General features: G+C 43.0%; 1 protein-coding gene across 1 annotated transcript in view; it reads right to left on the bottom strand.

Moving 5' to 3' along the window:
- Nucleotides 1-185: 185 nt before the first annotated feature.
- The window catches only part of PLA2G15 (phospholipase A2 group XV), a 451,295-nt gene continuing 434,685 nt past the window's right edge, over nt 186-16,795 (bottom strand). Inside the window, exon 6 of the mRNA XM_073605040.1 lies at nt 186-2,522. Coding sequence (XP_073461141.1) covers nt 2,509-2,522 — 14 coding nt within the window. The 3' untranslated portion in view covers nt 186-2,508. The remainder of the gene's footprint in view (nt 2,523-16,795) is intronic.

Below are 16,795 nucleotides of genomic sequence, written 5' to 3'. Positions count from 1 at the left end.
GGTCCAAGAACTCCTCCTCTTCCTGTTCCTAGACTGCAAGAAAAAGAGCCGCTGCTCCAGGTGTATAAAGATAAGGCTGATTGGAGTATCTTGCAGAGTGCTAGCCCTGGCCTGCCTCCGTGGGAAACTTGGAAAGAAAAAAGAAATGGCTGCATATCCAGAACTTCCTTTTATTTTGTTTCACAAAGATAACACCAAAGACACCAAACTGTGGTCACGTAGACGCGATTCACACATACATCTTGAGCTTAATCATTACAATGGCTGACATAACTGATAGATCTTAAATAGACTGCTCCAATAGCTACAGGTGTTCTGGGGGCGGTGATAATCAGTGATGAGAACACCGCTCGATCAATCACAAAACCTCAGCCCCAAAGAGCATGCGGCTAGAAACTTGAGTAAAAGCTCAAACTGAAGGTCCATGTTCCCATGCATACCAAAAGGTCCTGCATACACATAGGAACATGGACCAACAGTCACATGTAAACATTTATAGATAATACAGTAAACCAATAACCAATAAAAACATTTGAAAAAGGAAAAAAAAACACCCTCGCCTGAGTGTTTCCTCCTGTCTGTGCCCATTAGACCTCCGTAATAGAGGTCCCACAGTTCTGGTAAGCGGCCATCCGGCATTCCTTATCATTTATCATCTGCTGGCTATAGTGTGTGATCACATTTTGGAAAGGACCATTTGGGGGTTCTCTACCTGCATCCTTTATTGGACTTTATAGAACACTCTATGGACTTTTTTCTGTGTTTTTATGTAAGCACGCATGTATAATTTACAATTTATATCCTAACACAGGTTTTATTCAGATAATTCATTAGTTTGCTGGTACATGTTCTCAGTTGGTTGATTTGTCCTGATGGGACATTACATTAATTGGTGTTTCTATTCTGCACACACTTGATTTTCTCTTTTCTTTTGTTTGGGTTGGGTTTGGGTTATTTTTTCACATAGTACTGCATTTGAAGAAGGACCCAATGTTGTATATTTTGTGATTAGTCGAAGAGCTGAAGGTGTTACCACTCTGGATGTGACTGCAGCAAGTTACACCCCACTGCACCACATCTGTAGTTAACCTAATGCCGCGTACACACGGTCGGAATTTCCGACAACAAATGTTCAATGTGAGCTTGTTGTCAGAAATTCCGACCATGTGTAGGCTCCATTGGACATTTTCCGTTGGAATTTCCGACAAACAAAATTTGAGAGCTGGATCTCAAATTTTCCAACAACAAAATGCGTTGTCGTAAATTCCAAACGTGTGTACACAATTCCGACGCACAAAATTCCACGCATGCTCGGAATCAAGCAGAAGAGCCGCACTGGCTATTGAACTTAATTTTTCTCGGCTCATCGTATGTGTTGTACATCACCGCGTTCTTGGCGATCGGAATTTCCGACAACATTTGTGTGACTGTGTGTATGCAAGATAAGTTTGAGCCAACATCCGTCGGAAAAAAAAACATCGATTCTGTGGTCGGAACGTGCGATCGTGTGTATGCGGCATTACAGTGTAACCATGTAACCGATCCGGAAGCTTTGGTGTGAAAAAAGCTGGGTGACAGCGAACACCCCAGAGAGGGGGCTCTACGTGAGACAATGTTGACACCCCCCTTTAATATCTCAGAACAACAAATAAATGGATATGTACAGAGCTGCGCTAAACTAAAGAAAACGCTAGGATAGCAGCTAACACACCTGTAGACTTGAGGTAAAAAGTGAAAAAATATATAAAAGTGTAGCGCTACACCCTGGCAAGCATATAAAAATTGAGTGCATATACACAATGAAAAAACCTAGAACGAACTAAGTATGACCATAAATATGGATTGCACAATATAAATATGCAGTGTTGATCTGCAAAACAGCTAAGTGAAACAATAAATAATAAACCTAATTAAATAAAACTAAACAGTGACTGAAAATAAAAAAAACAGTTACAGTTCCAAAAAGTCCTAGATTGATTATAAAAAAGAACTTAAAACGTAACAGTCCATGATATAAATTGTAAAAAAAAAACTTGTGAAAAAGACACCACCAAAAGTCTATGGAGGTTGCACATAACAAAAGATGGAAAAGTGACTCCCAGGTTCACAAGTGAATGGATGATTAATTCCAGGATCTAACAGGTAGGTCAATACTGAGGAAACCACAAGTGAAAGGGAGATCTAGATCGGTGCCGGGGCCATCACCAAGAACATCAAGAGGCTTACCGGAAATTAATGACCTGAAATGACATACGTCATACAAGTCAAAAAGGCTTGTTGACCACCCGGTCTGAGCAATGTAACTTGTCAGATGTCGTCAGCATACAGTGGGAAAGGAGGGTAACATCACAGCTTCCACATCCATAAGCAATCCGACACAGACCAAACGGATAATTCACATGCCTCCTCTGCAGCCAATTGCAAGGATATCCTCCTCTTCTTCCTGCAAACTTTCTTCTCTCTAGAAACTTATCTGTAGATGAAATCACTTCCTGTGTGTATCTTCTATCACTTCCTGACATCTAAAAAACACATGGAGCTGTTGTCAGCAGTGCCAGTAAATGACAGATTGAGATCATTATCATTAAGATACGTAAGCATAGATGGCATGAGATCCATTCCCCCACATACAACCAGCAAGAGGTTATCAATGAATCTTAGATAAACGACAATCTTCGCTCTATAGGGATTTCCACCCGCAAAGATGTGGGACCGCTCCCACCAACCCATGTAAAGGTTGGCTAATGAGGGCAAAAATTTTGCACCCATAGCTTGGAGGTAGAAATCCCCATCAAAAACAAAGAAATTATGTGACAAAAGATATTCCAGCACATCAGCAATGAAGAGACAGTGTTCAATCGATAAATTTGTCAATGTCTCCAAGTAAAAAAGTACAGCTGTTATAGACTGCTTGTGGGGGATGGAGGAATACAGACTACTCACATCAAAAGTAACCCATGCATAGTCTTCCTGCCACTCAAGATCCTTCATAATATATAAAAGATGGTTGGTGTCTTTCAAAAATCCCTGGAGCTGGTTCACCAACAGCTGTAGTTGTTTATCAAGCCATTGGCCCAACCGCTCATTTAGGGAATTAATCCCTGATATGATCGGTCTACCCTGCAGGGGCTCTAACCCTTTATGTGTTTTTGGCAAATGATAGAACGTAGAGAGGATGGGACATTCTGGTACTAGAGACGCTGCCTCTTTTGTGTTAAATAAACCTAGTCCCGTACCCCTACGTATCAATTCCACAAGCACACCTCTAACCTCAATTCCACAAGCACACCTTTTAACTGAACGAATACCATGAGGACTAATGCCGCAAACACATGATCGGATTTTCCGTCGGGAAATGTTCGATGTGAGCTTGTTGTCGGAAAGTCCGACTGTGTGTATGCTCCATCGAACATTTGCTGTCGGAATTTCCGCCCACAAATGTTTTAGAGCAGGTTCTCAAATTTTCAGCCAACTTCACTTTGTTGTCGGAAAGTCCGATCGTGTGTACACAAGTCCTCGCACCAAAGTTCACGCATGCTCGGAATCAAGTACGAGACGGAAGCGCTCAGTCTTGTAAAACTAGCGTTCGTAATGGAAATAGCACATTCGTCACACTGCAAAATTTAAAATCTTTCAATGCAGCGTATTCTCTTCTTTTTTAGAATGCTAGAATAATTAAGTTGCTTTGCTGCTGATATTCACACAGAGTTCTGACAAACGGATTTTATATTATTTCTCGTGATCTCCTGAATAATCTTTGTTTTTGTTGGGTTTTTTTTCTCAAGATCTCCAGAATATAAATATATTTATTTTTTTTTTTCTAGTGATCTCCTTTTTTTTAATTTTTTTTCTCAAGATCTCCAGAAGAATCTTTTTTTTTTAATATAGTGATCTCCCTAATATTTTTTGTGGTTTTGTGTGTCAAGTTACCACAACACCATTATTATCTTGTATTTTTTAACCTCAAAGAGATACAACTATGTTGGTGACCCTTGTTAATTTGACATTGTAATTTTTGAAATGTACCTGCCTACTGACAAACAAACTGTCCTTTTTGAAGTAAAACACAGCCATGTATTTGTCAAAACAAAAATTAAGAATTTAATAGGGGTCGTAACAAAATAAAGAGGAAGGCAAAGCTGGAGAAACAGTTGGAATTGGTGAAGCCTTTGTACCGCAGGGCAGACATCAATTATTTGACAGGCAAAATTAGGAGTCCATTTAATAGGGAGCACAATATGGTCCAGGACTCCGAGAGATCGGTAGCAGCAGCAGATGACATATATGTCTGGAAGCTGTGGTCTTACAACAGCCTGCGTCTTTTGCCAGACAACACCAAACCCAGGCCATCACTCTCAACACTTCCTTCCAGGCTGCTGTAGTGGGTTGGGTGGCTGTGGTGGTGTTGCTGGAGGTGGTGGTGGTGGAGTATGGTCCAACTCACACAGGTGGCTTTTAGTTGTGAGTTGGCCCCTCAACCCCTTGTTTAGGGCCTGAATAATTATCTCCTCACAGATGAGGCGTTGGCCCTCCTCCATTCGTTCCAGTTTACTGGCTGTCAGACAGCCATACGACTCGGGGCCACCAGGGGTCGTTGTTAGTACCGCAGTAGCCTGGCGAATTAAAGTAGTCGCTGACTCCTCCAGGTTCCTCGCCTTCCTGGTCCTTTTGGTTGCAAGGCAGAGGGGAGGAACCTGGGATTCAGTCAGGCTGCTTTCCAAGGCCTCCTCCTGGCTGTGACTTTCCTGTGTATGAAAATGGTACATAGTTTTAGTTCTTTGGTCATCAATCACACACAGTTTTGAGCTCATGACTGTTGTAAATTGAATGTTAACAAATAGAAAAGACTATCAATCTGACCCCAGCATTTTTCATTCTTGTCCCAATCATTTTTGGCTACTATTGTCTATTCATATGTAAACCACTTTGTTAAATCAGAAATTGGTGATCAATAATAGCATCTAGTTAACATCATTACATTTTTGTCCAAAAATATGTTGAACAATGCTATGCCTGGCTCAAGCTGGGCTCCTCCACATCTTCCTGGGTGGAAGGCCCAGGTTGGACATCTGAAACCTCATATGATGTTGAAGTGTGGAAGGAAGTGTGGAAGGAAGTGTAGATAGTGATGGCCTGGGTTCACTCTGCCCTGACAAAAAACGCAGTCTGTCGTAGTACCACAGCCTGGGGAAATAAACATCATCTGCTACTGCTCCTGATCTCATGGAATCCTGGACCTTCTTGCGTTCCCTCTGATATGTGCTCCTCAGGCTACCAATTTTGGCCTTCAGATAGGTAATGTCTGCCGTAGTGGTCATCAGCTTCACCAATTCCAACAGTTGCTCCAGCGCTGCCTTCCTCTAGCTTGTTGGAGTAGTCCCTGTTTTTGACTTGCCAGAGACATGGAAGCTCCCTGTACCTGTCTATGAAGTTTGGCAGGCAGTCCGGGTCTGTAAATTTATCCATTTTCTCTGCAAGACACAACACAAGACAAACCCTAATGTTAGGCTAAACTCTCCTAATCTTGTCCCAATATATGCCTCAATTTATAAGCAGTATAGGCCACTAACCACTGATGCCCCAAGTTAAAATTGTACCTTCGTTTGCACGATTGGCGCTTACACTACTCCGTTCTTCGCTCACAGATCATACGTACGATGCATGCGTATTATGCTTTATATACACTGCGCATGCGCAAAACTGCCCCTATCCTTCTTTCTAGTGTATTCCCCACCTCCTCTTTTTCGGGGCAGTGGGAGAGCACATGGCGGAGACAAAGCATGTGCCTGCAGAGAGCAGCAACTACAAAAGCCCAGGGCAAGGCAGTTCCACATCCAGGACGAGATATAAGGCCTCAAATATATAGAGGTGGTGGACATCTTGAAGAGGGTAGACTATGATGGGAAGTATGGACCTTACCCAAACCCAAATGTGAGAAAGGCCAAGATCATGACTAAAGTTGTGAGAAGTCTGCACAGGACTTTTGGGGTACGACAATCCAAGGAGCAATTAAGGAAATGCTGGTCAGACCAGGAATTGAGGGAGCATAATCAGTATAGAAGGATCAGGAAAGTGCTGAAAAAAAGTATTTGTTGTGTGTTCCTATTATTATTAGTACTTTAGTGCTGGTCCATGTGCTTTTCTTTACTGTTGTACAGTTTAAAATGGCAAGTTTGAGGTTACTGGGTACAGTAATCGTTCGTAGTAAACAACGTTCGTTCGACCACTAAAACAACGTTTTTGGCAGATGCAGGTTAACTACATTTGTTAATAAACGGTACTCCTAGGTATAATATCCACCATATACTTAGTTGACCACCACTGCGCCTCGGAAAGTCAACCTTGATGATAGTTATCACCGGTTGGTATATCCTAACTAAAGCTGCCACTTGGTGCATATAGCATAAACAAAAAATATATTTAAATCTATGACGTGAAAATAGTGCACTACACCCCACGTGAAGAATTAAATCGTGGCGCTATCCCCAAAAAATACTCCCACCTCTTACAGTGAATGATCTAATCTAGTGAACACCCCTTTATAGGTGTATACATAAAAAATATATAACAATATATATAAGTGTATATAATAAATGAAGTGATATTAATGAACCAAATGAATATAAAACACCAAAAAAAACAGTACATAAAGTGACTCCGTGCAAATACTGCTCCAAATTCTATAAATTCCTATACAATAAGTACATCAAAATTACTAACAATCTTTGTGTGACACACAGTAACTATGTGACTATAACTCCGTGGGAACTCCACACATATGTGCAAGATGTCCGTGATCGTTATCAAAAAAACACATCAAATGTGCCACAGCAAGTCCTTTTGTATTCCTGGAGTGTAATTATCTTCTACCTAATCCTTCCACCACACCTGCGTGTTCAGTGACCCCTCTCCCAATGGACAGTCACTCACCAGCTCCTTCTGCCTCCACTTTCGTGTGAGGCTATAAAGCATAGATGTTTAAGGCTAATGGTAACGGTTAAACACATTCCATCTGGAGGTTCGTTCCATATGTAAATGAAAAAAGACTCCCAATAGTGTGATACCGTAACAATTTTAATAATAAACACTCCAAATCACACTCCAAAAGTTTCACTCACATTGTGTAAACGATATAAAAGCACAGCAAATTCCACAGCAATCTGTATAATGCAATACCAACACAGCAGCTTGGATAAACCTCCTAGGGGGTATGCGGTCACGGCGGACCCTGCCACAGCTGGCGTCTAAGAAGACTCTCTCACCCTCTCCTCGCCTGTCTGTCAGATGGACCCACCGTCTCCCCCAATAGGTAAACCGCAGAGCTCGCTTCCTCCTGTCACTAGTACGTGGTGTTTATCCTTCGCTCGGCCACGCCCCCGACATGTTTCGTTACGCCTGTAACTTAATCATGATTACGTTACAGGCATAATGAAACATGTCGGGGGCGTGGCAGAGCGAAGGATAAACACCACGTACTAGTGACAGGAGGAAGCGAGCTCTGCGGTTTACCAATTGGGGGAGACGGTGGGTCCATCTGACAGACAGGCGAGGAGAGGGTGAGAGAGTCTTCTTAGACGCCAGCTGTGGCAGGGTCCGCCGTGACCGCATACCCCCTAGGAGGTTTATCCAAGCTGCTGTGTTGGTATTGCATCATACAGATTGCTGTGCTTTTATATCGTTTACACAATGTGAGTGGAACTTTTGGAGTGTGATTTGGAGTGTTTATTATTAAAATTGTTACGGTATCACACTATTGGGAGTCTTTTTTCATTTACATATGGAACGAACCTCCGGATGGAATGTGTTTAACCTTTACCATTAGCCCTAAACATCTATGCTTTATAGCCTCACACGAAAGTGGAGGCAGAAGGAGCTGGTGAGTGACTGTCCATTGGGAGAGGGGTCACTGAACACGCAGGTGTGGTGGAAGGATTAGGTAGAAGATAATTACACTCCAGGAATACAAAAGGACTTGCTGTGGCACATTTGATGTGTTTTTTTGATAACAATCACGGACATCTTGCACATATGTGTGGAGTTCCCACGGAGTTATAGTCACATAGTTACTGTGTGTCACACAAAGATTGTTAGCAATTTTGATGTACTTATTGTATAGGAATTGATAGAATTTGGAGCAGTATTTGAACGGAGTCACTTTATGTACTGTTTTTTTTGGTGTTTTATATTCATTTGGTTCATTAATATCACTTCATTTATTATATACACTTATATATATTTTTTATGTATACACCTATAAAGGGGTGTTCACTAGATTAGATCATTCACTGTAAGAGGTGGGAGTATTTTTTGGGGATAGCGCCACGATTTAATTCTTCACGTGGGGTGTAGTGCACTATTTTCACGTCATAGATTTAAATATTTTTTTTTTTTTTAACTACATTTGTTCATGCCTATTTATATGAAAAGAAGTTTAGTACAGTGTTGTCTAGATGTGTTTGTAACTATAATGAAATGCAAACTTGATTCAGTGTAAGGAGAGAACATTCAGCAACTGTTTACACATCTGGATGCAGGAGCACTAGTGTGGGACACCAGAACAACCTTTTTATGGTGTCCCACGCAGGTGCTCCAGTGGTTACTAGGGGTCTCTCTATGTGTGAAACTTTAACAAAACAGGTAAGTATTCCAGCTTTGGAAAGGGAAAAAATCATGTCTTCAGCTTGGAGCCAAAACAGACAATTTGACGACACTTCAAAGCAATGTTTCATTTTCCTATTTCTTGCCTAAAATATCTGTGTGCTAAGTATACCTTTTTGTATTCACATAGGGGAGAAAAGAACTGGGACATCTGAGCACACCAGGAACCCCACACCTCATGAAGAAGGGGAGCACACCACACACCATGAAGATGTGGATTTCGAGGTTCACGAAGTGGGCGAAATGGTGACCACAACAGGTTAATGTCTGAGACCACAGCTTCAGGTAATAGATGTATGCCTGCATATTTATAATACATGGTGTGTTTTTTTATTTTCAGGTGATGTGGATTTTGTGGAAGAAGAAACTCACTTCAACAGTGCAAGTGCACAAATCCTGATCAGCGAATAATGGTGTGCAATCGTGAATTAGAGAAGGTCAAGGAAAACATCAATGATGTTGAAAAAAGACTTACCAACATCATTGATGTTTTAGCCAAAATCTAACAAAAAAAAGAATAATTTCAATGTTGTTGTTATTTTTTATGTTTTTATATAAATTTTAAAGTCATTTGAAAGCCAAATTTTGAAGATGCACACAGTGTGTCAACATGTGCTTTTAGCTATCATGGGATATCAATGTACGTGTTTTGTGGGTGCAACCCCTTCCTCACAACTAAAGTAAGTGAGAGGAAGAGGTTGCACCCCGAAACATGTCCATTGATCCCCCATGATGGGATCTAGCACATGTTGACACACTGTGTGTTTTGTGGCTTTAGAAAAATAACTGTAGGGAAAATTTTAGGCATGGGATCATGATGGAAATCCACATTTTTGAGTCCCAAATTGTGTGCATCTTCAAAATTTGGCTTTTACAGGGGTGACATCACCCTATCTGATTAAGGCAAAATCAACACAGCTTTGACATAATAATGTCTCATATTGCACTTTATCAAAGTTAAACTTTGTAAGTTTCTGAGTTGTGGATGTGTATGTTATGGTTTTTAACATGCCTGTTTAGCCACAAAAAGGCTATATATTGTCACACATACATGTTATACACCAAAGATGTTGGTTTGTTAAAAAAAAAAAAACTTTTTATAATGCACGTGTGAATGTGCTTGGAGTAAAATGTTTTATACTCAACAATGTGTGGCTTCTTTCAATGCTCAATACCAGTTTTTGGAGTAAGTTGGTGTAGTTACAGTGACAATGGGGGTTATTTACTAAAGGCAAATCCACTTTGCACTACAAGTGCACTTTCAGTGCAAAGTGGATTTGCCTTTAGTAAATAAGCCCCACAGTGCTCTAAAATTTGCCCCAATAAGGCCATTTTAGGGACACCAAGCAATTAATTCATGGAGTTGAAAAGGATGATTATTTTTATCATTAATGCATTAACAACAAAAACATTGTGTGTGTGTGTGTAACAGACCCATAGCACAACATAATAGTTAGCTGAAGAAGAGATTGTCACCTCATGTATCAAATAAGTTACGTTTGCACTATTGAAAAAAATGCCCAAAAAAAAGGCCATTGGAGAACCTAGGAGACAGATAAAAGAAACACAAGCAGTAAATCAAATGAAATATGAGTTCAGTTTTTAACAACAAATTTATTTTCCATAGGTTTTAAACAGTATCTGGCATATCAATTGCCCCCCTACCTGTGAAGTACTCCAGATAGCTTTGCGATTCTTTGGGCGCTTTGGGGGGGCAAGCCAGGACGGCCAGGTTCAAGTGCCGTCATGTTTTGGTCCATTGAGCCGGCCTCAGTCGTAACTGAGGCCAGATAGTTGGCTGCATCTTTTCTTGCAAAATGCAGCAGCAAAGAAAAATGTAGTTTAGTTTATATTCCGCCATATTTATTGCAGTAAGGAATAGGCAGAACTGGCTGGCCATTGTGCCAAAGGCATTTTCAACCACTCTTCTGGCTCTGGCTAGCCGGTAATTAAAAACCCTCTGGTCCAGGGTGAGGGTCCTCATAGGGAATGGCCGCATAAGATGGTCCCCCAGCGCAAATGCTTCATCTGCTACAAATACGAATGGGAGGCCCGCCACATTGTCTTCTGGAAGTGGCAAGCCCAAGCTGCCATTCTGGAGCCGTCTGTAGAACTCCATCTGGGCGAGGACTCCACCATCTGACATCCGGCCATTCTTCCCCACGTCCACATAGAGGAATTTATAAGTCGCCGACACCACAGTCAACAACACGATACTACTATACCCTTATAGATATAATAGTACGACCCCGAGTTGGGGGGTGGGATGATGTGGACGTGTTTCCCATCTATTGCCCCACCGCAGTTGGGAAAGTCTCACTGCTGAGCAAATTGGGAGGCCACAGTCTGCCATTCCTGTGGGTTGGAAGGAAATTGTGGAGTCAAACAAGAAAAAAAAATTGTACTTTTGCACATAACATTGCAAGCAGATTAGACACAAACATTCTTGGCCAACATAAGTATAACATTTAATGTAATGCATATTTATAGACAAAAGTATGAGGTACACTTATCAGATTCCTCACCTCCTCTGATGGCCCATTGTACAAATTTTATGGTTGGGGGGGTTTGGACAGGTAACCCTCTCCACTTCATTGAGAGATGAATGCATAAATAATGTGTATTACTTTGGCCAGCCCCTCCTTACTTACACTACTGGCAGCCCACTGGACAGGTAAGAAGTTTCATAATCCAAAAATATGAATACACACTGTACAAATTGAAGCACATTTTTACATTCTGCAATTACTTATCAAGATAATAGGAGAACAAAACTTTAAACAGTACCATTTGAAAGTATTCAGGCAGGCCCTTGCACTACATGCTTTGGTGAATTCATCCATAAATATGAACACAAAAGAGGTAGGTATAGTGTGTATAGGTTTGGCAAAGTCAGCAGATAGAGTATTGTTATCGATTGACTCAGCGGTTGGGGGGGAGGGGGGGTTCAAAATGAGTTTTGGCCCCTTCTGCCTGAATTTAAGGACAAAAATAACATTTGGACACATTTTAGGGGGTGTTTAGGGTAAGCACAACAATGGAGCAGACAAAATACATTGTTAAGTGACTAGGCTAGGTGTGTATGGGCCCAGGATAGCATGCTGGGGAGGTTAGTGAAGGCAAATATGCATGAAGGACAAAAAAAGAGCATTAAAAGCTTACAGCATGCATAAGGACAAAGAGGACATTCACAGCTTATTACAATTATGGTAATTATGGAATGATGAAATAAATACATTAGCAAATATTAAATACATAGAATGTGATGTTAAAGGATAAAACTTACCTTAATATAGTCCTTCTGCAGGACCTGAATTATGGCAGAACAGGTATAATGAATAATGATTCCCAGAGCCTGGGGGGAGATCCCAGTCATGAACTTAATATCCTAGAGACTTCTCCCCGTCGCCAAGTACCGCAAGGTGGCGATGAGCCTCTGCTCAGGAGTGATGGCTTGCTGCATGCAGGTGTCCTGCTTCCTAATATAAGGAGACAGAAAAGGAAACAGACGGTGAAAAATGGGGTCCATCATCCGGAGATAATTCCTGAAATCATCAGGATTATTCTCCTGGATCTCCCGCAACAAAGGTATGTGAGAGATTTGGTCAGGGTGGAGCAACAAATTCTTGGTCCATGAACTCCTCTTCGCCCTGTTCATGGACTGGACTTGTGTCAAAGCAAGAACTCGAACACCAAGCACAACAATGGTACAAGCTCTCCAACGAGAACATAACCGCAACATGGCTAGAAAACGGTCGGCTTGTCAGAACGAACTAACAGAACGCACTGAAAATCAGAAAGGACCTGAGAAGAACGAGCTGAAAATCAGAAACGAGCAGACAAGAACACACTGAAAATCAGAAGCGAACTATAAATAGAATGCACTGAAAGACAGGAACAAACTGACAACACGCACTGAAGAACAGATACGAACCCACAAGCACAAACTGAAAAGCAGAAACAAACTGAAAAACACAAGGCTGAAAAGAATCATCTCTCACCAAACTTCTACTAACATGAGATAAACACGAGATTAGCAGAAGGAGCCCAAAGGGTGGCGCACTGGCTATTGAACTTCCTTTTTATAGTCCCATCGTACGTGTTGTATGTCACCGCGTTCTCACGTTCGAAATTTTGGGCCAACATTTGTGTGACTGTGTGTATGCAAGACAAGTTTGAGCCAACATCCTTTAGACAAAAATCCAAGGTTTTGTTGTCGGAAAGTCCGATCGTGTGTACGCGGCATAAGGGTTAAGAAGTTTCCTTCCTTTTGAGCTTTTTAATGAGTCCCTTTAAACCCAATGGATGGACGCCCTCTCCTCATGTTCACAAACCCTGATGGATATTATCACTGCATCCAAGAAAATGGAGATGGATGTTTTACAGGGGGAAATTTCAGAGCTCCAATTAGCCCTAAAACCACAGCAAGGTGCGAGCGAATTTACACACCTCGATCAAAGATTGAACAATTAATTAAACCATTTAGAAAATGAAATTATCACTAACAAAAAAGAAAAAATGTTACGTGATAAAATCGATTATGATACCAACAACATATACATCTGGAAACGCAGACGTAACTGGAGTGGTGCATCACAATCCAATAATGGAACCAAAAAGCATGTCAGTTTTTCTGACACAGAATTGGAACGGTGGGATGACACTCTGGCAGCTTCCGATTCGAAACCATCACGGGATCGCCCATCTACCAACAGCCAATTGGATAGGTTGACTCCGGTTCCCTGAAAAAACAGGGGCAAGAGATCCTGACAGAACAAGAAGGGTCAGGGGGGCCAGAGAAGGACACGCCGTGGGAGGAGGAAATGCGGGCCCCGAGGAACAGATGAGATATCCATCCCGGCGCCAAGCTCGCAGGTTTTAACAGCCTTTTCTAATGTGCCTAATCTTTCTGACAGAGTACTTGCAGATGGAGAAGTATCCCTTTTATCCAAAGGACTAAACTTTTGTCCTCAGAGTCACGTCAATCTATTTGATACAATTGTGGATATTAATAAGTTTGTGAGGAACCTTACAATAAAAAGACATTACCATTCAGTAGATGACAGTGTCTCTTTGCAGTCTATACCTGCACCTGTTGATATTGTACCGCAAGATGATAAATTTTCTTTCAGGGAATTCTGTGCCATTAGAGATTTAGAAGAGTCAGCAGCTGAAGGTGATATGTGTGATCGCCTACAGGTGGGTGCTGGCGCCATCAGACCAGTTCAATTTAAATCAACTACTAACTTTTATCCATTAACCACTTGCCGACCGCCGCACGACGATGTACGTCGACAGAGCGGCACGGGCAGGCAAAAGGACTTACAGGTACGTCCTTGCCTGCCCGCGGGTGGGGGGTCCGATCGGACCCCCCCCCGGTGCCTGCGGCGGTCGGCAAATCTCCCCCGGCGATCGGTGGTGAGGGGGAGGCCATCCATTCGTGGCCCCCCCCCCTCGCGATCGCTCCCAGCCAATGGGATCATTTCCCTGCCTCTGTATTGTACACAGAGGCAGAGGAAATGATGTCATCTCTCCTCGGCTCGGTAATTTCCGTTCCGGGCCGAGGAGAGAAGACTGTAAAGTGAGTGCACAACACACACACACACAGTAGAACATGCCAGGCACACAAAACACCCCGATCCCCCCCCCCGATCGCCCCCCGATCCCCCCCAATCACCCCCCCCTGTCACAAACTGACACCAAGCAGGTTTTTTTTTTTTTTTTCTGATTACTGTATTGGTGTCAGTTTGTGACAGTTACAGTGTTAGGGCAGTGAGTGTTAGGCCCCCTGTAGGTCTAGGGTACCCCCCTAACCCCCCCTAATAAAGTTTTAACCCCTTGATCACCCCCCGTCACCAGTGTCGCTAAGCGATCATTTTTCTGATCGCTGTATTAGTGTCGCTGGTGACGCTAGTTAGGGACATAAATATTTAGGTTCGCCGTCAGCGTTTTATAGCGACAGGGACCCCCATATACTATCTAATAAATGTTTTAACCCCTTGATTGCCCCCTAGTTAACCCTTTCACCACTGATCACCGTATAACCGTTACGGGTGACGCTGGTTAGTTCGTTTATTTTTTATAGTGTCAGGGTACCTGCCGTTTATTACCGAATAAAGGTTTAGCCCCCTGATCGCCCGGCGGTGATATGCGTCGCCCCAGGCAGCGTCAGATTAGCGCCAGTACTGCTAACACCCACGCACGCAGCATACGCCTCCCTTAGTGGTATAGTATCTGATCGGATCAATATCTGATCCGATCAGATCTATACTAGCGTCCCCAGCAGTTTAGGGTTCCCAAAAACGCAGTGTTAGCGGGATCAGCCCAGATACCTGCTAGCACCAGCGTTTTGCCCCTCCGCCCGGCCCAGCCCACCCCACCCAAGTGCAGTATCGATCGATCACTGTCACTTACAAAACACTAAACACATAACTGCAGCGTTCGCAGAGTCAGGCCTGATCCCTGCGATCGCTAACAGTTTTTTTGGTAGCGTTTTGGTGAACTGGCAAGCACCAGCCCCAGGCAGCGTCAGGTTAGCGCCGGTCGCGCTAACACCCACGCACGCACCGTATCCTCCCTTAGTGGTATAGTATCTGATCGGATCAATATCTGATCCGATCAGATCTATACTAGCGTCCCCAGCAGTTTAGGGTTCCCAAAAACGCAGTGTTAGCGGGATCAGCCCAGATACCTGCTAGCACCAGCGTTTTGCCCCTCCGCCCGGCCCAGCCCAGCCCACCCAAGTGCAGTATCGATCGATCACTGTCACTTATAAAACACTAAACGTATAACTGCAGCGTTCGCAGAGTCAGGCCTGATCCCTGCGATCGCTAACAGTTTTTTTGGTAGCGTTTTGGTGAACTGGCAAGCACCAGCCCCAGGCAGCGTCAGGTTAGCGCCGGTCGCGCTAACACCCACGCACGCACCGTACACCTCCCTTAGTGGTATAGTATCTGAACTAATCAATATCTGATCCGATCAGATCTATACTGGCGTCCCCAGCAGTTTAGGGTTCCCAAAAACGCAGTGTTAGCGGGATCAGCCCAGATACCTGCTAGCACCTGCGTTTTGCCCCTCCGCCCGGCCCAGCCCAGCCCACCCAAGTGCAGTATCGATCGATCACTGTCACTTACAAAACACTAAACGCATAACTGCAGCGAGTCAGGCCTGATCCCTGCGATCGTTAACAGTTTTTTTGGTAGCGTTTTGGTGAACTGGCAAGCGCCAGCGGCCTAGTACACCCCGGTCGTAGTCAAACCAGCACTGCAGTAACACTTGGTGACGTGGCGAGTCCCATAAGTGCAGTTCAAGCTGGTGAGGTGGCAAGCACAAGTAGTGTCCCGCTGCCACCAAAAAGACAAACACAGGCCCGTCGTGCCCATAATGCCCTTCCTGCTGCATTCGCCAATCCTAATTGGGAAACCACCACTTCTGCAGCGCCCGTACTTCCCCCATTCACATCCCCAACCAAATGCAGTCGGCTGCATGAGAGGCATTTTTATGTCCTCCCGAGTACCCCTACCCAACGAACCCCCCCAAAAAAGATGTCGTGTCTGCAGCAAGCGCGGATATAGGCGTGACACCCGCTATTATTGTCCCTCCTGTCCTGACAATCCTGGTCTTTGCATTGGTGAATGTTTTGAACGCTACCATTCACTAGTTGAGTATTAGCGTAGGGTACAGCATTGCACAGACTAGGCACACTTTCACAGGGTCTCCCAAGATGCCATCGCATTTTGAGAGACCCGAACCTGGAACCGGTTACAGTTATAAAAGTTACAGTTACAAAAAAAGTGTAAAAAAAAAAAAAAAAAAAACACAAACAAAAATATAAAATAAAAAATAATAGTTGTCGTTTTATTGTTCTCTCTCTCTCTATTCTCTCTATTGTTCTGCTCTTTTTTACTGTATTCTATTCTGCAATGTTTTATTGTTATTATGTTTTATCATGTTTGCTTTTCAGGTATGCAATTTTTTATACTTTACTGTTTACTGTGCTTTATTGTTAACCATTTTTTTGTCTTCAGATACACCATTCACGACTTTGAGTGGTTATACCAGAATGATGCTTGCAGGTTTAGGTATCATCTTGGTATCATTCTTTTCAGCCAGCGGTCGGCTTTCATGTAAAAGCAAT

This window comes from Aquarana catesbeiana, linkage group LG11 (assembly GCF_042186555.1).
Source record: "Aquarana catesbeiana isolate 2022-GZ linkage group LG11, ASM4218655v1, whole genome shotgun sequence".
Taxonomy (NCBI): domain Eukaryota; kingdom Metazoa; phylum Chordata; class Amphibia; order Anura; family Ranidae; genus Aquarana; species Aquarana catesbeiana.
The sequence above is the reverse complement of the archived record's forward strand: the minus strand, read 5'-3'. Positions and strand labels throughout refer to the sequence as shown.